At 31.4% G+C, this 21,140-nt stretch overlaps 2 protein-coding genes and 1 long non-coding RNA gene across 9 annotated transcripts; 1 reads left to right on the top strand and 2 right to left on the bottom strand.

The window, feature by feature from the left end:
* Nucleotides 1–242: 242 nt before the first annotated feature.
* LOC145940100 (GTP cyclohydrolase 1-like) lies at nt 243–13,968 on the bottom strand. 4 transcript variants are annotated; one of them, XM_083044967.1, is made up of 7 exons: nt 13,772–13,968; nt 12,281–12,453; nt 10,962–11,172; nt 7,314–7,523; nt 4,731–4,896; nt 3,697–3,813; nt 243–2,387 (listed from the first exon to the last, which is right to left on the bottom strand). In XM_083044967.1, the coding sequence occupies exons 2-7, from the start codon at nt 12,362–12,364 to the stop codon at nt 2,258–2,260; spliced, it is 918 nt and encodes a 305-aa protein (XP_082901093.1). In that variant the 5' UTR covers nt 12,365–12,453; nt 13,772–13,968; the 3' UTR covers nt 243–2,257. The 4 variants fall into 4 exon arrangements, with proteins under 4 accessions (XP_082901093.1, XP_082901092.1, XP_082901094.1 ...); XM_083044966.1 differs by having other exon boundaries at nt 10,962–11,233; nt 13,772–13,967; XM_083044968.1 differs by lacking the exons at nt 12,281–12,453; nt 13,772–13,968 and adding an exon at nt 11,786–12,214.
* LOC145940104 (uncharacterized) lies at nt 7,967–11,291 on the top strand. 3 transcript variants are annotated; one of them, XR_014425962.1, is made up of 4 exons: nt 7,967–8,462; nt 10,785–10,896; nt 10,974–11,054; nt 11,157–11,291. It is a non-coding gene; the product is annotated as an uncharacterized LOC145940104 (long non-coding RNA). The 3 variants fall into 3 exon arrangements; XR_014425964.1 differs by lacking the exon at nt 10,785–10,896 and having other exon boundaries at nt 10,958–11,054; XR_014425961.1 differs by lacking the exon at nt 10,785–10,896 and having other exon boundaries at nt 10,958–11,291.
* Nucleotides 13,969–16,344: 2,376 nt separating the features above from the next.
* On the bottom strand, nt 16,345–20,265 carry Pu (GTP cyclohydrolase punch). 2 transcript variants are annotated; one of them, XM_083044964.1, is made up of 8 exons: nt 20,066–20,265; nt 19,076–19,261; nt 18,776–18,948; nt 18,383–18,699; nt 17,909–18,052; nt 17,736–17,826; nt 17,353–17,615; nt 16,345–17,268 (listed from the first exon to the last, which is right to left on the bottom strand). In XM_083044964.1, exons 2-8 carry the CDS (start codon nt 19,245–19,247, stop codon nt 17,163–17,165), a joined length of 1,266 nt encoding a protein of 421 aa, XP_082901090.1. In that variant the 5' UTR covers nt 19,248–19,261; nt 20,066–20,265; the 3' UTR covers nt 16,345–17,162. The 2 variants fall into 2 exon arrangements, with proteins under 2 accessions (XP_082901090.1, XP_082901089.1); XM_083044963.1 differs by having other exon boundaries at nt 18,776–18,951; nt 20,066–20,261.
* Nucleotides 20,266–21,140: the final 875 nt, after the last annotated feature.

The following is a 21,140-nucleotide window of genomic DNA, read 5'->3' as shown; positions in this document are numbered from 1 at the left end:
ATTTTGTTATTCAAATACTTTCATAAGTTATCTAAAAATTCCGAAAACACGTGGTGCATAAACATTTAACCTGAGATGCATATTATACATTAAATTATTATGACAAGGAAAGTTTGCGTCTGAAAGAATGCATTGTAAATCATATAATAAATCGTTCGAATGCTTAAATTTTGTCGCTAATATGTATATATATTGGAATTTATTCTGGAAAGAAGGAAAAGAGGAGAAAGATGCAGATCTCGTTGAAAATATAAATATAACATTTTATGTAATATCATCAGAAAAATATTACAAATATTGAACAATCACTTTCTCATAAGTAATAACGTGAACATTTCTCTCCACTTTTTCGCGTCGAAAAGTATAATATACCGGAGAATATATACCGAAGCTCGTGTCGCTTCAGTCTGTTGAGGCAGGAAGTTTCCAATCACATATTTTAACAAAAATCGATATGTGCATAATATAAACTAATGTATATCTTATTATTATATCATTAAAATATATAATGAAAATTTTCAATGTAATGCGATACTCTTGGACTAGCCATAAGTACGCAAAGTAAAAGTTATCTTTTATACGTAAATCTTTACATTCCCAAATAAAATATCTTTAGACATTATGAATATAATCACACGTGTGAATTTAAATACGCTTATATATACGAAATATGAACACATAAATTTGTGATAATAATATTTTTACTTGCGAAATTAATGCAGAACACGCAAAGTGAACCAGTTTTAGTTTAGTGATATGCAAACAGTGATGATCGAGAATGCTCTTCGAGGCTGAATAATTTAATTCTCTCCGAAAACCATCTCGATAGATGAGTTAGGCAAATACGGTGTGCACTTAAAAAACAATATTTTTCGTTAGACTTCGTCACGATGCACAATGCATGGCTGAAGCAATGCGCATTTCGTGACGTTTCGCGAGTTCTCCTGAAATTACGTTAAAATAAAATTACGAAACAATTATTCACTCAAGAAAAAAAAATAGAATATTTGATAATAAGCGCATTTTTAAAATATATTTTGACAAATTACACGCTTCAAAATTGCAAATATACAAACAAAATTTTATTTTCTTCAATCAATTTTAAATAGATTATATTTTAAAATCTTAACTTTTCAAATACAATTGTCACGATATTTAATGTTAGCTTTAGAAAATCTGTGCGTGGAAAAGAATATCATTCAATTTTGAATTTTGAAATCGTTTAAATTTTCCTTAATTATAAAATACGCCTATTACCAAGTACAGTATACATATATATAGTGAATAAAATTGGACGATTTTACAATTACGCAATGATGCGAAACTCGTGGCTGTCGAGTTTCGCAAATGCGATAAAATACCGATCAAATATCGTGAAAATAAAGTAAAATTGAGCCTCGAAAACTCGCACGATCGAAAGAGTCGAGTGCAGTCTCTTCGAAAGATTTAATTAACGTACAATATATATATCTAGGATGTATAATTTATTGTCGCGAGAAGCGCATCGATTCTTGGATGTGCGAGTTTTGTGCCGAGAGTCTTCGATGAAAAATTTCCTAAAACGTTCCTTTGTAAGCGACGAGGTCGCTCGGTTGAAGGGGCAACGAAAGAGGAGGAGGCCTTTCTATAGTAGGATTATCGCTGATCCAGCAGCGACTCCTTATTTACGTTATAATATTCTTTATCACGTTGAATACTTATATGTTTTGCTATTTATTCGCTGCCCCTTCGCACCGGAACTCACACGTCCCACGTCGTTGTCCTGCGTTGCTCTGCGACAAACAGCTCGCGAGTTCCGTATCTGTTATTATCATTTCGAAATTCGCGAGCATTTTTACAGGTGACGGTGACGCGTCATCATCATCATCATCATCGCTATTGTCAATGTCACTCACATCAGCAGTTTGAACGCGCCCTTATCAGCGAGGGACATGCGTTAAGGATCACTATCCTGGTTCGCGCCTGGTCAACTTGGATAGTGATCGCCTTGGATTTTCATACTTACGGCAGAAACACGAGGACCCTCGCCGAGATACTATTTTCTTTTTTAAGGTACGAACGGAATGTATGCGAGAGAGTTTCGCGGCGACGAAGTCCTTTAGACGAGGCCCTCGCAACAAGGTATATAGTAATCAAATGACGAAGCCAGTCGGTGAACAGCGATCGCGCATCGGCGTGTCATGCAATGTTAAATTAATTAATTAATTAATTAGTGGTCCCACGGCCAATGATGCCAATCCGCGACACGTTCGACCGTCTACTTGTTGTGCACCAGATTCAGAAACTCCTCGCGAGTCTTCGGATCGTCCCGGAACACGCCCAGCATCGTCGACGTCACTGTCTTGCTGTTAATCTTCTGCACGCCTCTCATCACCATGCACATGTGCCTGATATGCAAAGGAATTTTTTTTTCTTACAACGGTGCGTGTGCAAATGTTGCATGTTTTACTGTATAATTAAACGCGATAAAAAATTGCTTTACACCGTTAGAGTTCGTTCGATTTGTATTATAAATATATTTGCGGGCTTATCTTTTGATTTATAAGTCAAGAGCTAGGTTTTATCGATGTTATTCTCTATCCGCGAGCGGGAAGATTTGATCGACTAATGCTAATTGTATCGCGAATGACTGTTCCGTTTCTCGGGGAAAACACGTGTTCTCGATGTTACAATCGCAAATCTCGCTCGTGATAGTCCTCTTATTTCGTTATCGTGGAATAAATCGGTTTAATTTATCATTTCTGTGAAACGAATCGAGCGAAGAATAGTGTTTTGCGCACAGGATCAGTAAAAATAGCAGTCGGTTCTAGCAAAAATAGTGCCGTTGATAACGTTAGATGTAATTAATTATTGATTTATCACTTTCGTGGGGCAAATTGAGCGTCGCGACGGTGTCAAAATAGCGTATTATAAATTATTCGCGTGATCACGATAAAAATAACTAATCGGTGCTCGTAAAAATAGCATCGGCGATGATATTATTCAAGTACGGTTCCATAAAAATAGCCATTAATGCGCGCTAGTAAATTTCTAATTAATGTTACACGTTATTCGCGTGATTTCTAATGGATCTTATAATCCTGTATTATCTCGATAATAAAATGCAACTGTAAATCAAGAATCGCACGCACGTGGCACGATTTTCTTGAATTATTCACGATTGCGTCACGAGCGGATAAACATATTCATTCTTGATATTAACGAGAGCGACCGGATGATTAATAACCCCTGCACCGCTAATCATCGAAATGACACTCGCACACCCCCGTTTGAGATTTATTATCGTTCTCTAATGCGTATGACGTGTAATGAACAACCGGATCGTTACGTGAATGCTTTAATTACCGCGAAACTTCCACACCGCACCTTGCAAACAACATTCACGCAGTAGTACAAGGTCGTGTTCTTTTACGAATGCGATCGTTCCACTTGCGAAAACTTATTCAACTAGTCTAAAAAGGATAGCGGTCTCAATCGGTCCGATATTGTGCAACATTGCCGTAATATTTCATGGCTCATCCGCATTAATCCCTTTATGTGTTAAATCATTCGCGCGCCTGTAGATTCTGCTCGCACATGAATCGTTTCCTCCATTCCAAACCTTTTTTACTCTTCTAATCACGCGTGTAGATAAAATGCGTGCGATTCAAAAATTTTATAATAATATTAGAATATACTGTATATAGAGATACATACACTCCTTCAACCACAACGGCGACTCCTGCAGGCTGCACAACCTTTGTAACTGCTATCGCGATTTGTTTGGTGAGTCGTTCCTGCACTTGAAGACGTCTACTGAAGATCTCTACGATCCTGTAAATAGAAATTTTTTTTTCTCAAAATTATTCCTAAAAAACCATCTTTGGAGAATCTGTTCATTAAGATTGAGGCCGAGTGTATGCAAATATTATTTCTTTCTACATCCATTTAGAAACGCCCCGTTGTCTCATGCACGCGCGCGATGTTAACATACTATAAAAGCTGTAAAAAAAAACTAACGGTTTTGAAATACACGCCGCTCTGACAGCGCATCGAAATACCATCGAGTTTCTATTATTTATTCACTTTTAAGCGGCGTTTAACAGGTAAACGTCGGACCCCGGGCCGTTACGCGTGTGAAAGTGTGTACGGTCTTAGCAGACTAGCCTCGTCATATTCTTTCTTTTCGCCTTAATATGTCACTGATCAAGGCCAGGACTAGTGGACGTGCAACTCGACGAAATGATTGAGGCGTCGACGAGAATAAATGTCGAATAAATAACGAGACAAATATTTCTCCTTCTTTCTGATTTATATGATTGCAATTTATCGCTCAAAATATCGTCAAATTACACACATCTTGTGTTAAAAAACTGGAAAATTAAAACATAGAACTAGACAGTAAAAAACACAGTGTATTGCAATTGATGATATTAGACAATCACTATTAAACAAAGACATTTTGTCGTAATCTAAATTATGTCCAGTATCAAATTTAAGATTGAAATTTTAGATTGCTTTTGATTAAAATTATAAATATATATAGTAAACGCGCACAAAAACGACAAAGAATTATAATCGAGCGGTTCGTTCAAGCGAAAGAAAACAATCTCGAGTCTCAAGTCTCAAGAGATTTCAACTTAGTTTTGATTGACAAGTTAATTTCTCATCGCAATTAATTGTTTTTATATTATTATTCGAAAATCTAGTAAACACCTAACGCAAGATTCTTAATACATTAAGGCAATCACCTGGCGAGTTTACTGAGACCCAGTATCTTCTTGCAGGGTAGATAACCAATCGACACCTTGCCGTAAAACGGTACCAAATGGTGCTCGCACATGGAGAACATCTCGATGTCCTTCACCACCACCATCTCGTCGTGATCCTCGTCGAATACTGCGTCGTTAATTACGTCTGAAACGAGGGAATAGAATCTATCAGTAAAACTTCGTGTTTCTGATTGAATATCAATAATATAGAATATCAAATTTGGTAAATTAATTAAAATTTTATTTTTCATAAACACGCACTTATGCATATATGTGATACATCAGAAAGATCTTTAATAAAGTATGGTGATAACTTTAACGAAATCAGCTGATTGTGAGTATTATCACTTGTATCGTGTCGCGAAAGAAATGTTCTTTAATCCTAGAGGTCGGATTATCCTGGCTGTGATTTATCCGATATTGACCTACTTACTGTACCGTAGACTCTAGTAGTAGTGTATACATATACGAGCAGCCAGTGGGTAGCTAGATAATAGTGGTGCTCTCCGCACCGTTTCCACGGCAACCTTAACAAGAAACAGCTTCGCAATGACCGACAATGATGAAACGAATTCGTAACCGGCCACATTGGAACTTGAATTCTTCTAACAGCATTGCGCATTATGCGAGATAAGTCGACGACAGATGAGATCTTCTAATTTGTCGAATTTGATGGAAATAGCTTTCAACTTCTAACAAATATATACAAAGTAATCGAATGCAATATAATGTAATCGACGAGAGAAATGAATTTAATCTTATTTTTCGTATAATTTAATCCCATACAATTTATCGTATTTTCTCGGGAAGTGCTGAGCTCGCAGGATGCGTCAACAGCTCGTATAACACGTGGAAGTAGAACAATTTCCTTTCCTCTATTCGCGACTAAGCGCTCGCCGAGTGTAAAGTTGGATTTTTCGACCCGATGGCTTAAACGTGATCGGCTTCCGGCAGCGATTCGATTAACTTTTACAAGCTCTCACACGCCATTATATATACGTGTGTGCATGCATTTTGAAAATTCCTCTAGAAAAGTGCTAGGAAAATTTACCGAAAAAAAATATATATATGTTATATAAATCTTGACTTATACATATTAGAAGGAATTCGTGCAAGAATAATACAGTGGGCGAGATAAAAGCCACAATGGAATTGCTCGTCCGAGGGGATGATTTGGCGAGGGTGGTTGTAGGAAAGTGCCTCTCGTTTCAGATTCACCGGGGCGCACAGTAAGAGCTTATCTCGAGGGTCTCTCAGCTGTTCAAGTTGAGTTGAAGTGAATTAAAATCCTTCATCCATCGTCTATAGATCCGGCTTCAGAGCAGCTCATTATCGCGACATTATTACTGGCTCAAGACACAGATTCAAAATAACTGTGCATATAGAGAAAAGTCAAAAAAGAAATCACTTTTTTTTCCTTTTAGTTCATAAAAATTTAATGGCAAAAAAGATTATGGCCCAGAAAGAATCATTCTCAAGATTAATTATTCTGATTCTTTTCTCATTTGTTACCAATTAATGTATCGTTAAAATAAAATAAATATTGCATTTAAACATCAATTAAAATTGTTTTATTGAATTTTAATCCTTTTAATTACACGCGATTTATGAGAATAAGAATCAAGTAAAAAAAAGATACTTTCTGTATCAACTTGATAACGCGCGAAAATATTTTTCCGAAACTTCGTAATTGTTTGAGCACCATGACATTTATACTCGATATATGACGTGAAAGACGAGGAAGAAGATAATGGAGATTTTTTTCTGAAGGTATGCGTCCCTGAGAACCCCATTTATATCAAGAGCTTTACGCTCTCTTTTCTGTGAATTGCACTTAAGTCTCGCACCCTCTCATTCTTTTCTTTTCTCTTTCAGCTCGTGATAAAGAGCAGAATGAAAGTAAAAGAGGAAAATAGAAAAGTATGATACTTCATGACTTTCATGAAGTATACGCGCATGTCTATAATTTCACGTTATATTATTCGCGTTAAAAGAAATTTGCTTATCGTGCGACGGTTTCCTCTAGTTAATTATTTCATTACCCTGTCAAGTTCTCTTTAAATTGTACCCTTGACTGTGTCATAGTAATTACGCCACGTCACATTTCTTTAGGCAAAAGTTTAATGCATTTTACATTTTTTAATTTTAATTGACGAGAAGAACCGCCACTTTTTTATAATTATTCAACTTGAGAAAAAACTGTTCGCTACAAACTTTAATAAAAGCTTACGTATATTGGACTTTAAATATCTTTAGCCTGTATTAAAATTTTTGTAGGCAGTAGCATTTGCTACTTTTTGAAATTGTCACTGTTATTTCATCAAACTATTATGTACTGTATGCTTATATTTCCCATAATGTGTGTACAAAGTCGAAAGGTCTGATTTCATTAGACTTTAAAAATATTTTTATTAATGTCGTTCATTCTGTAGCTCTAATTCTTATATATCAATTTTTAAGACAAATGACGCGATATTTTTAAAGAACTTTAGAGAGTTAAAGATTAAAAAATCACTTTGAAAAAATAATAACAGATGCTTATTTGATAATAATAGAATTTACCTTCGAGACTCTGATCGTATCCTTTCGTAAAGAAGAGCATAGCCTTCGCGGCGCGTTCCGGTGTCTTCAAGAGTCCCTGCCGCTCCGGATCTTCACCCAACGAACTCAAGAGTAACTTGTAACTTCGGGACATTTCCGGTAACATGGCCTCTCGCGTGGGCGGTCGGTGATCCAGCTCCAAATCGTGATGGAACATGCATTTCTCATGGCCTGAAATATAACAACAATTTGATTAGATATATCAAAATGCCCGATAAGCGCTCTCCTCCTTCCCCTTTGTATTCCTCGAATCATTCGAGATTTTCGTTGGATGACAACGCAAAGTGACCATGTGTCAACATCTTTGCTATCGCATATGTCATGACCCGTGATCACGCCGCGCGTAATCGCACCAACGGGATAAGCCGCAATTGAATGTTTCGTATATTTAGTGTGGGACTCGTACATGAGAGATAAAGTCCTTTCGTAAGAAATCTAAATAATCTACGGTTTATTATTACATTATGTTGCATATACAAATGACATTCAATTTCGACAAACATATTTTTAAACAGCACAAACTGTTTTCTACAATTATTACAATTACAATTATTGCTTACAATTGACATTTTATTTATTCGACAATTAATTGATCTTTATAATAACTTGTTGCGAAGCTCGTCGTATACTTGCATGTATCATAATATGACCTGCGATAACACATATGCTGCATACAACTTAATATAATTATACGACAACAACTAATTGACGGTTTAATAAAAATTTTGCTCTCCGTCGTTATCGTGCATTCTCCTTTGATAAATAATTTAAAGAAATCTGTCTGCATTACGTATGAAAATAAAGAATGACGCGATTGAAATAATCCAGTTCCATTCCGCGTGCGTAAACGCGTTTGCGTAGAAAGTGCTCGGCAAAACGGATTCAAGGTTTTGCGTGCAATATTATTCACGGATTCTCGCAAGTGATCGGCTTCTCTAAGACGACGACGGACGAGAGAAGCGCGTATTCACGTTGGAAACTTAGTTAGTTCGTCTCTTCCTAATGAACCGTGTAGCATAATTGAATCCAGTGCCGACGTCCGTGCGACAAAGCGATAGTTAGAGGCACCGTCACAGTAGTGGGCCAAGACACCAGAAAAAGTGACAAAAAGTTAATACCAAAGATAAAGTCAGGCAAATGTCCTGTCATAATCTTAATAGTTTAAAGTAATTATTTTAAAAATTTCATCCGATTTGGCCGGCTACCTTTTATTTGACAACAACTTAAATTTTCGAAATCATATATGCAATCCAAGATTTTACTCTTTCCAAATATTTCATTAGTATTGTTGTATTTCAGCAATTAAAAAATTTTTACTTCTTATTTATTATTATATATATATAGGCAAATCATTATAATAGAGCACAAAATAAATAGTACAAAAATTAAAAAACGGCGTAACTTTATACTCGTGTATTACGGAATTTTGATAGTTTGCACATATTTACGAATCATGGCTCCCCTAGATTCCGCTAATTATTAATTTAGACATTAATAAGGTATCATTGAATTCCTTCGAGTATGTATTTTAAGAATATGGCGTTCACTTTTTGCATAATTTGAAGAATTTTATAATAATTCAAGATTGTGCGCGCATGCAAGATGTAAGGAATCGATTTGTGCGCATTGTGTACCATAATCAATATCAATATTAAAATACAGTTTAATTTAGAATTGTTGAATAATATGTAATATATTTTGCAGATTAACGTTATATTATTTTTTTGACTTAAACAAATATACTCTGTAATTTTTTACTTTAATTTTTTAATTTACTTTGTGCTCTATTATAATGATTTGCCTATATATATACATAATAATGAATAAGACGTAATAAAAGATTTTTTATTTGCTGAAATATAACAAGTATGAAAATATTTGGAAAATAAAATCTTCGATTGCAATATATGATTTCAAAAGTTTTAGTTGTTGTCAAATGAAAAGTAGCAAACCAAATCGGAAATTTTCAAAATTACTACTTTACACTATTAAAATTATGACAGGACATTTATCTGACATCATTTTTGGACCACTGTGCATCATCAATCAAAGAAAATCCTTCAAATCGCGTGATATCGACAAATTTTTGAGAATTCCATGTGTTTTTATCGAGGTTCACTAATAATAGCGTGAAAATGATTCAATATTTGAAAAATCATATTTTTTTTATATCTACCTTTATGAATTTTTTCTTTAAACTTTAGACTATTTACAATGTTGTAATACAATATAAACCTCTTTTTCTCTCTTTCTCTTAAAAGTGTCAAAAAATAGTTATAAATATTATAACATCATATCGTATTATTTTATTTTCCACACAACAACAAATAATATAATTAATGGTTTATAAGTTTATTAAAATCGTAATTAATATCTTTATTATCTTAATTTTTAACGGCTCGTGTGTTTTTCTGGAATTTTCTATAACACCCTATCCCACGTTTCACATACTCGTACAGTTACAGTTATACCTTGCACATCACCATAACTGTATCCTGACGATCTGCCCGTACTTGTTTATCATCTCAAGATCACCGCAGTGTAATTAACACGGGAACAGTCATTTCGACGTTCACAAAAATTTGGCACGTGCGGCCGACGAAAAAGAGATTCACAAATTCTGTGAATCTGCAAATACATGATAAATAAGTGGTTAAATTTTACATATAGTATGCACACCAATTCATCGTACTCTATGTAAAAAATATTTTTAAATTATGTGAATAATAATTAATAATAATAATTATTATTATTATTAATAATTATTAATAATTTTTAAAATAAAAAAATAATATAATAGCCAATACAACACATATAAAAGAATATCAAAATTATTAAAAGATTCGCTATTTTAATTAATCAATCTGTTCTGAAACATCCTTTCTGATTTTAATAAAATAAACCATTGTTTAACCATTTTAATAAACCATTATATTAACATTATATTTTTTCCCTCTATACATAATAATGAATTGTTCCTTCTTTTTCAAGTTATTTCTCCGATAAGAATCTTACGAGGTCATTAACCATATCGTTGTATATTAATGATATATTATTAATGAATTAAAAATATTTTAGAAAAATATATAGCTACACATATATATGAAGTCTTCCTGATATATTTTTTAAGAATTAAAGCAAAGTGTCAAATATATCAGCATTTTATTTATCTTGTAATTAATTGCAAGCACATGAGTATCAGTAGAATTTTAAATCAAATCCTTCAAGTCTGACATTATGACGAGATGTAAGCGGGAATTACGTCGACTGTTTACGCCTACTGACGCAACCCGGAAAACGTAAAGCATTAAACTTATTATATATATATATACGACAACGACCTTTCTACTATACTAATTAAAATTACTAAATTTATGCGAGTGTATTTTTTACATTTTTTATGTAAGATGCACTATAATTAGCAAACTTTAGCCAGATTTGCGGATAGGAAGAAATCAATTACATTAGAGGAAGTTAAAAATAATATTACATTTCAAAGATATATCGGAAAAAAATAACAAAATACGATGAATTTTCTGCGAAGGTATTTCAATTTTTTAACATTTCCACTTGGCAATTTATTTTCAAAATATATTGCATTATAGATACCTTTCGTCGTAGATGTTCGTGGTGTCCTTGGTGTTCCGGGGACTTCCAGATCGGTTTCTTCGATATTGTCGCTCCAGGAAACGGTTCTCAGTGGTAAGGGCTTTTTAATCATTATCGGTTTGTCATCCTCGCCATCGTATATCTTCAGCTTCGCGCACTGACTCGATACTCCGTTCATGATTGACGATTTTTCAGAGTCGATGTTCCGTTTCTTGTGAGATGGAGAGAAAGATTTCCAAAATGAAGCAATCGAGCAATTCGATATATTCGTACTGTTTAAGGAAAACGAAAGACATTGTAAAATTAAATGAAATAAATTAATTAAAAGAATCTGAATTTCGAAATTTATATCAGACGCAATACATTGTTATATAAATGCAAGTGATATATACATATATGTATATTAATCTATTATTTATAATTACATAAATATCACTTTCACGTTCATATAATAACGATAAATAAATAAAATAATTATTATCATCGAAAAAGTAAAATGAGCACAATTTATTTACACTTTGATCGAATTTAGTCCAAATTTGATTAAAGATGGTTATTATTATATAATCAATTTCATTTTCTACTCATTCAACAAGACAATTTTTTGATTCTTTTATTAAAGCGCCTCTTTATACTAGACATCACTCGCAGTAACCGCTTGACATTTAACATTCGTCCTATCGAAAATAAAACTTACAGTTTCCCGCGTATTCGAAAATAATTATCTTCAATTGCTCTTAAAATATTTCTCTTCAATTATAACGAAAAATGATGAAGTAAATTGAAACCTGACACTCCTGTACTTCACTTCCGATCGAACTTACTCTAACGCGAGTCGTCCCGCGGCGGAAGCAGCAACGTTTGTCGTGACATAAACGCGAAGAAATTATTCGAAAGTTGCGCGAAGGTGAAACGCGCGCGCGCGCGCGCGTATGGACCACGAAGACGAACACGTGCTAAACGGACGACAAAAGAGACAGCGATGAGACGCGAAAAGCCGGCACCGCGCGTAATATGATTGATCGGACGCGCGGAGAAGCGTCACGATACGTACACTGATCTAGACGGGCGGAACGCGACTGACTGACGCGAAGCTGGCTGGACCAGAGCGGACCGACCGGCGATGGCGGTGGTGGCGGCGGCGGCAAGAATGAATGTCATCCACGAGTCCTTCCGAAATATATATATGCACGTATCTCCTCCTCTTCCCCTATTTTTTACTCTTTCTCTTTTCCTTCGGTTCTTTTTCTTTCTCTCTCTCTCTCTCTGTCTCTCCATCTGTCACACGGTACTCCTGGTGTATCATAAAGAGAGCCTACCTTGTGATAAAAATTACGGGAATGAGTTTTCGCCAACGACGACAATGTCCTTCCCCTTGTGCAGCTGGCTTCATTGACGTTCATTGTGACGTCGATCGTAGAAACGCATGTTGGAGTATGAATCCTCTAGCGCAATTTAATCCTGTTGCGATGTGGATTCTGGGTGTTACAATCTATAAATTTTAAAAATGTATTACCGTTCTTTCATCTAGAATTATCAGAAAGTAAATCTCTGACAATATTAAACATTTATTTAGGATATTATTTTGATTTTTTAAAATATTCATGATTTTAATTATATAGTTCAATTATGGGATACATATTCCTTCACTTTTAATCACATAATGCATGCTACAATGCTTATGCAAATGTTGTGATCCACACATATAAATAGGATATCTCGTTATCTTGAATTATCTGAAAATAGAACTCTGAAAGGAATATGCATCGATGATTGACAGTGAGAAAATTACTTCAGGATTTATTGCCTGGCCATTGATTTAAGTACACCGGGAATTAATAGAATTATTTTCCTTTTCGTGTGTATTTTCAGAGATTTTAATCTATTTTTTCTTTCCTTTTATTACTATTTATTCCTTATCTGTGAATTTGTATAAATTAATAATAAAATCGTAAAAATATATATTAAAATTTTTCAATCTTGGAATGAAATGGATTTTTATTGCTTTCACTATATTCATTACTATTCATAGAAATGCATAGTATGCATTTATATTTTATGTGTGTATCAATTTATTCACACCATCTTTGTTTGGCAAGAAAATTTATTAATTCAATAATTTATCACGACATATATATTATTGCAAAATTGTATAAGTTCAGAACTTTAGAAAAGGTCTAATAGAAATAAATTAATTTTACTAATTAATCTGTCCAATTAATAAGTCATAAAAAATTATTTTGGTGAATAAGTCTGGAAATTTTGAAATACATAGGTGGAAAAGCCCACTTATATTAGGCTTCTTATTTCATCGACAGGGGAATACTCTCGATCGGTTTCCTTAATGTCAGCTTAAAGTACAATCAGAAATATCCTTAGGGAATGGGAGGGATTTTCCTTACTTATATTTTTGTCCCACAAAATATTAAACGCGTCTATTATTAAGATATGGTGTTGTATAATTTCATATTCCTTCACTTTTAATCACATAAAATAATTCTCTCAATGATGATTAAAACTACGTCATTAAAATAGCATTATAAAAATATAATGTAATAATTATTAATTAAATACATATATATTTACAAGAAATGCATATCTAAAATATGTGTATTTCTATACACATTCTATATAATCTTCATTAAATAGCACATATACTTAAAAAGCAATAAAATTCCATTTGATCTACAACTACATACTACGCTATATACCCAGACTCTGTGTACATTATAGAAAAAAAAATAAAGAAACAAGAATAGAATAAATAGAATAGTTTTGCGAAAGATCTAATTGAATCGGAAAGTACCTACGTCATAGTAAATCCCAATGTTGAATACAACCGGTTCTTATATATGTTTAGCTTTTTCCTGGCTATGAGGACGAACGGCATGTTTATTTCGTCCTTTTCCTTCTTATTATTTCTTCAATCCCTTAAACACATAACATAAATATAAAAACATAAAATGATAACACCGATATATACGATATCTTAAGTTATTATATACATAAATATAGTATACAAGTTTATTCAAATTTTTAAGTCATTTCTCATAGAGAAACGTCGAGATAATTTTTGAATTAAAACAAAAAAAAAACAATTTTAAAACTTTTAAAATATATACACATGACATATATTTATAATCCAATTATATTGCACAAGTTGCATTAGCTTGTCGTTAATTAACAATAATTATAGTGGAATTCGTGTTTTCAACAAGTTGCCTTTTATCGAGGTAATTTAATTTGTGCGACGATCAAAATACTCTCTCCCTCTCTCTCTCTTTGATGAAACCATCACAGTTATTGCAAGCACGTAGTTACGTAGCGAAAATTAAATTTTGAAAGTTTACGTACATATAGGTATATAACATCATCGAACGATTGTTCATTAGATTTGAGCCACTTTAAAGAAATACTAAGATAATCCATAATGAAGCAGATCATTCGATTAGATATGCGAAAAAAATATGATTGACACATGATTTCTACGTAACTATATGCTTCACACAGAGTCATACCTGGCTTAGCACAAGGCCAAACAATATCGGTTATTGCATTAGAAAAAATTATTCTCGCCTTCGATAGTGAAAAACGCACATCGAAATCGACCTTGATACGTTTTATCCGCGTTTACTTTAATTTTTTCCTTAATGTAGCATAAAAGAATATTTAAACTCGGTTCTCCCTGCTCTCTCTCCCTCTTTTTCATTGCGCTAAATTTGTTATAATAGAGAAAACACTTTTTAGTTATTACACATTTCTTAAAAACAAACTATTCGAAAAATTTGCACAAATATTTCCGAAATTTAAAATTTATAAAGCCGTACATTTGTGTTAAACAAAAAATAATAATAAACAATTACTATAATTTTCTTCCCATAATATTATAATCGTTGAAAATATACGTTGTCAATATAAAATCTAAAATTTCAATATAATACATAATTTTTATAAATGTATGCATTTCATCACTGTTTTGTAATAGACAGCATTGAACATTCTTTGTCATTCTTTTCAGCATCTTCATCTTATATGAAATCAAAAGTATGTAACAAAGAAAATGTGTTTCTTTTTGCACACAAGTATATGCTTCTTTATAAGTGTATGTTTCGAAAAATTATCGATATAATAGAGATCCATAATTTTAATTATAATTATCATTGTAATTATCGTACTATAAAGCAAATATATGACTGTGTGTCAATATTTCAAATTCTTTCATCTCCAAATTAATATATACACAAAAGCACTTACAAATTTAATTCTATATCTGCTTTTTCTAATTGTAAGATATATTTCCTAATTTGAAAATAAATATTGTAATGCATAACCAAATCACGATTCTTTTTCTTACTTGCAGGATAAATCAATTTTGAAATTCCATAAGAGTGTGCACAATAAAACAATTAATTTTGAAGATTTTGAAACACGCAAAAGTTGATTAAAAAAAGAGAAAATAAAATTGTAAAAAAACGTGTGTTTACAGAGTAAATGCATTTTGTTATTGTAATAATTCTTTTTCGCAATGAGCACGACTTTCTGCAAAAAAGGGAGAGCGCTGAGAAGTCGAATAAATTATATGTATATTTCGTATTATATTACAAACGATTGCAATCGTATAATGAGCGATATACATCCCTACGATCGACATATCGGAAAAATTGAGTAATTTTCATCGAGGAAGTTTCAGATTACACGGAATCCTCCCTGGATGACGTAGGTACATTAAATCATTCTATATGCTGGGTTTGCGATTCTTAGATTTCTATATTAAGACTAGTTTGTCCTTCTTATCTCGTAAGTGATGCATACAATGCAGGAAAGTTATTTATCCACAAGAAAATGTATAATTGCAAGTCGTACTATGCGACGAGGGATGTATATTGTTCCTTCACCAGAATATCGCAATTAATATTTATCCTGCACATTTTTCTAATTTCTATTTTTTTCTGAAATACACTCTCCTTGAAATATTTTTAAAATTCCAATATTCTTACCCATTAAGTTCTATTGAATTAATAAATATAAATAACATGTGTTAACAAAACACATAGATAAATATTAAACACAAATAGATAAATATTAAATTAAGAATACATCATAAATGTAAAATAAAGCTAAATATAATTTTTATAGTTTTATTTTGAACAGTAGATATATTAATATATCAACTGATTAATATATCTACTGAACGAGAGGAAAAAATAAATATTGACATATTATGTCTAAACGAGAAATTGAATTTGCAATACATTATATATTATAATAAAAATGGGAAAAGGATAGAACAGAAGATATTCGAGTTTGTGAATATTTCTAAAAGGATATGGATGTATTGGGAAAAATTGAAGTTTTCAATTTTAAAATATATATAAAAATAATATATTGTATGTCTAGTAGTTTATTTTTATGAGAGGGGTAATGGATACACCACAAAAGTGTGAAAATGAAGTATTATCTTGATAATAGCAAAAAATTATGTTAATATAAGTTTGTTATAATCTAAGTTATTTTATTAAACTACATATGCATATATATGTGTGTGTGTGTGTATCAAATACAATAAAAATCCTCAAATAATATAAAATATATGTATATATATTTTTCATTTATATATGTATATATATGTATATATATATATATATATAATATATTTCATTTATATATATATAAATTTAATATAGTTTTTGTATTATATTTTGTAATTTTAAATAGATTGTTATCCTTCTCCCATTTTCACATATATTTAACAATAACTCTTCATTAATTATAATATTGAATATATTTTAACATTATTTCTAATTATCTTTAAACTTGGTAAAAAAAGACTTGAAATAGTACTATTACTTCAAAACAAAAAAAATTTGTTCATAATGAATATTACAAATTAATAATTGAAATTTTTGATATATTAAAATTTTGTTATCTCAATCTTACTATGCATATTAACCATAATTATTTAAAAAATATTCGTACTCGACTATTATATAAAAATTATTAGGTAAATACAATTAGATATAATTTGGTTCTCGTAAAGTATCATGAAATATGCACATAAAGTGCAACAAGTTACTCAAAAGCTATAAAAATATTAGTATAAAATGCAAATCTGAATAACAAAGTGTGTTAAAAAATTCCACCACCTCTTTAACTTTATCGAAAATATATTCAAAGAAAATTTTATAGAATCTTTTGATATTTTTAATTCTCGGTTGATGATATCACCTCAAATTTAATATTATGTTTATTCAATTGCTCGATCAAAGAAGTTTTACCGAATGCAGCACCAGGTGTAAGTACTCCTCCACTATAAAGTTATAATTGATAAGAATAAACGAATTAAATTGTAATAGAATGGAGTTGTCGCATTGATAACTGATGAGTCACTTACTTGTCAGGTATTTTGTCAGCTTCCTTAAGAATTGTAATTGCTGATAAGATTGATGCGATGCTAGTCAAATCATATCCAGGAGAAGCACCGCTAATTTTTGTAATTACTTTCTTATTAGGTGGATCTGTGTGCTTATCTGTAGATTCAGTCAATTTTTCAGTCCATCCAAGAGCTTTGAACGTCATAGAAAAGCGCGAATTTTCCACTGTTTCCTGTTTCGGGCTTTCATGGCTTACAAAACCGAACGAAAATAGAGACGGATACTGCAAACATTATGTTTGATTACCTTATCTTGTCTTCACTCATAAAACGTAATTTTATGAATGTATTTATGTATTATATACACATTATACTTGTATAACTATAAATACTTTTGTACATACTTTCAGAAGTAAATTACGACCGAACGCTGTGAGAGCCAAGAGACCGAGAATTATACCAATAATGGCTACCATTATGAAAGAAAAGAGAGATCTAATAATGAAAAAAAAACAAACAAATTAATACAAAAATTACTTTTCAATGTTTGCGACAGTTCTATTAATACAATACTGACTCAAATGTGATATAAGTTTGTACTTGTGCAGGTCTCTCTTTGTATTTATCGTACAAGAATCGTTGTGTACGCAAAACAATACTACGATCAGCACCCAAAAATAGAGTTGACCATCCTTCAGAAACATCACTTCTATGTAGTATCCTGCAATAAATAAAAATTGCAAATATTAAAATATATAATTGTAAAAAAAATTTTGAATATGTAAAAATAACAAAATAATCGTTTTCTCCCTCATCTTTACTTCAATTATTCTTGTAAAAAGACAATGTTGTTTAAAATCTTAATGTAACTTTTATTTATCTTTTTTTATTAACATATATATATATATATATATATATATATATATAACACATACATATATATTGCTTTATAATACATATTCTTGTAAAATTTTGAAGCATCTAATACATAAAAAATTTAGTCAAAATCATATTGTATGTGTGTGCAATATTTGAAAAACAAAATACATACTTTGATTTCAGTTTTGGTGTAAAGTTAGGTAATTTGGTAGGAAATAATTTTGTACGCAGTTCTCGTAGTTCATTTACATGGGCTACGCCATATACTAGTGACTCCCAAGTTCCATAATTCACAACTGAACCTTTCACATTTTTAGTATTCCATAATTTTAAATACGTTTCAATACTATTGATTTCTCCTCCAAATTTTTGCTGCGTAAAAATGACTCCTAGATCAGCCGGAATACTATCAAAGCCACAAGCACTCACTATATAAACACCAGCTTCTTGCGCTGCTGTGTTATATTCTAATTGCATTGTTTCCATAAACTGTGAAATATTAAATATATCAATATATAAATGAATCATTATAATATTTATTGTAAAGCTATGTATATTGTATCACCTGTGGCTCGCCACTGACGTCAACATAATGAGTATGTGTAGCAATACAAGCCTTAACAACTGGTTCTCCATAAAATCTATATGGCCCGCAACAATTAATAACTACTTTTGCTTGCTTTGTCATTTTTGTAAGAGACTCTTCGTCCTTTATATCAGCCAAGATAATAGGTACATCTTCTAAAAAGAAAATGTACAACACATAATAATATCACTAATAATATAGATGGTCTACCTATGCTATCAAACCTTGAAATAATTGAATTTAAAACTTAAATTAAAAATATAATAAATTTAATTTTACTAATATCTGAGGCAAATTCCTTAACAACAGCTTCCAAAGCTTCCTTCCTACGACCAGCGACACCAAACTTTATCTTCTGCTCCTTGGAGAAATCTACTATGTTTTTCACTACATATTTTCCAGTATATCCAGTAGCACCAAATATTACTATATCCAAACGATCGTCTGCCATTTTTTTGTAATAATCTGCAGCAAAAAATATTTGTTAATAAATAAAACTTACATTTTTAATTTGACAAAAAAAATTATTATTTGTAGGCATAATGAATGATATCCAGCACGAATATGATTAGACTGGAAAAATCGAACCCGGATGTTTTGCTTTCTATCCGACCACACTATTACCAAGTCATTTGAATTCTATTCAATGATATTCATTGCAGTTGCTATTTACATATACCTAATGAGAGCATGCCCAATTAATGGAAAATTTTACAGAAAAAAAATTAAGTATCTATTAAAATATTATAATATATTAAGAGAGATAAAAAAAAGAGGAAAAAAAAGGAAGACAAAATAGTTTAATATACCATTAATATAAAAAAAATTAATTTATATTAAATATCCTAAAAAATCTTGATAAAGGATATCCTAAAGAAATAAAGATATTATTGAAGATTACAATAATTTTTATAAACATATTTTAAGATATTTATATATATATATATATAAATGCAATGTGTTAAATCCAACCTAATAAAACAATAAAATATTTTGTTTTCTCTTAGTTAACGGCACATTAATACACAAAAAAAAAAAAAAAAAATATATTTTGTACAATTAATAATAACGTAAACGTGACGATTATATAAATGCGAATTAATCGCAACTTGAACTTTACTCGGATGATTCTCAATTTTTGCAATTTATTCTGCAATTTCTCAACCAGTTTTTTTTTTTTTATAACCGGTAGGCTGGGCTGGGTTACGTCACACGCGATAAATATAAAAAAAAAGAGTGCAAAAATATTATCAGTTGTGCATGAATTACCTTAATTAGAACTGGCAACTGGAAATTTTCTTCCCCAAAGCGTGAAAATGCGTCGTAGAAAGTAATTGCCTAAATGCGTACGTGACTCCCAACTAACATCGATAAGCGCCGGCTATCGACTGCTATTGACAGACACATTTACCGTCGTCAAAAATGGCATCCTCGTTGAGCCGACACTATCATTGGCCAACATTACTGGAAGCGCTGGACATGGAGAGGCACGCCTCTTTAAAACTATGTACATACATACACATATATATACACATACATACGCATTTAATTGCCAGCTAGCTGCCGCTATGCAGTTGCTGACTTACACATATTTAAATGAAATATTTATATTTACGCATCATGCACAAAAATTGTATGAATATAAAATACAAAAATTATAGAATTCAAAATTAATATAATTATATCGAAGAAAATTATACAATTATATAAATAATAAATTATATAATATATAATTATATATATATATATATATATAAATTATATATAATAAATTATATAATTATATCGAAGAAAAAATCAGTAATCAATTTTAATTTTAAAAGCCAGGCGCGATAATCAAATTATTCTTTCTTTTCAAATATTATTTATTGTATATTTCGATTCCAATTTGCACAATATTATTTTATTTAACAACTGTCAAATAATAAATAAATAAATAAATAAAGCGTGGATTATATAAGTCAATTCGCATATGCGCGTGTCATTTCAATGTAATAAATTGTTCATAAGTCTTGTTTGCTTTTTATAATTATAATATCATGACAAGATTATTATACAAATGTTTTACATACATTAGTTGAATATACATTGAATAAAACTAATTGTGTGTTTCGACTTTGATCAGTTCGTGATACCTCTTTTGTTGATGGATGTGATGAGTCATCATCTTATTATTATTAACTCCGGTTCATTTCTTTCTCTAGCTTACGCGTCAAATTGTGTTAATAGTTTGGACATTTTTTAATGTTTCCACTCAACCAGAACCAGGTAATCTCTTCCCTAACGGTTAAAACCGGAAGAGAGACTTATGCGCTTATTTATCGTAAAGATCACAGATAAACGT

The sequence above is a fragment of the Prenolepis imparis genome, unplaced genomic scaffold, assembly GCF_030444845.1.
Source record: "Prenolepis imparis isolate NDT839.2.m4 unplaced genomic scaffold, iyPreImpa1.0 SCAF_8, whole genome shotgun sequence".
In the NCBI taxonomy this organism is placed as follows: domain Eukaryota; kingdom Metazoa; phylum Arthropoda; class Insecta; order Hymenoptera; family Formicidae; genus Prenolepis; species Prenolepis imparis.
Note: the sequence above shows the minus strand (reverse complement) of the source record. Positions and strands in the feature narration are given on the sequence as shown.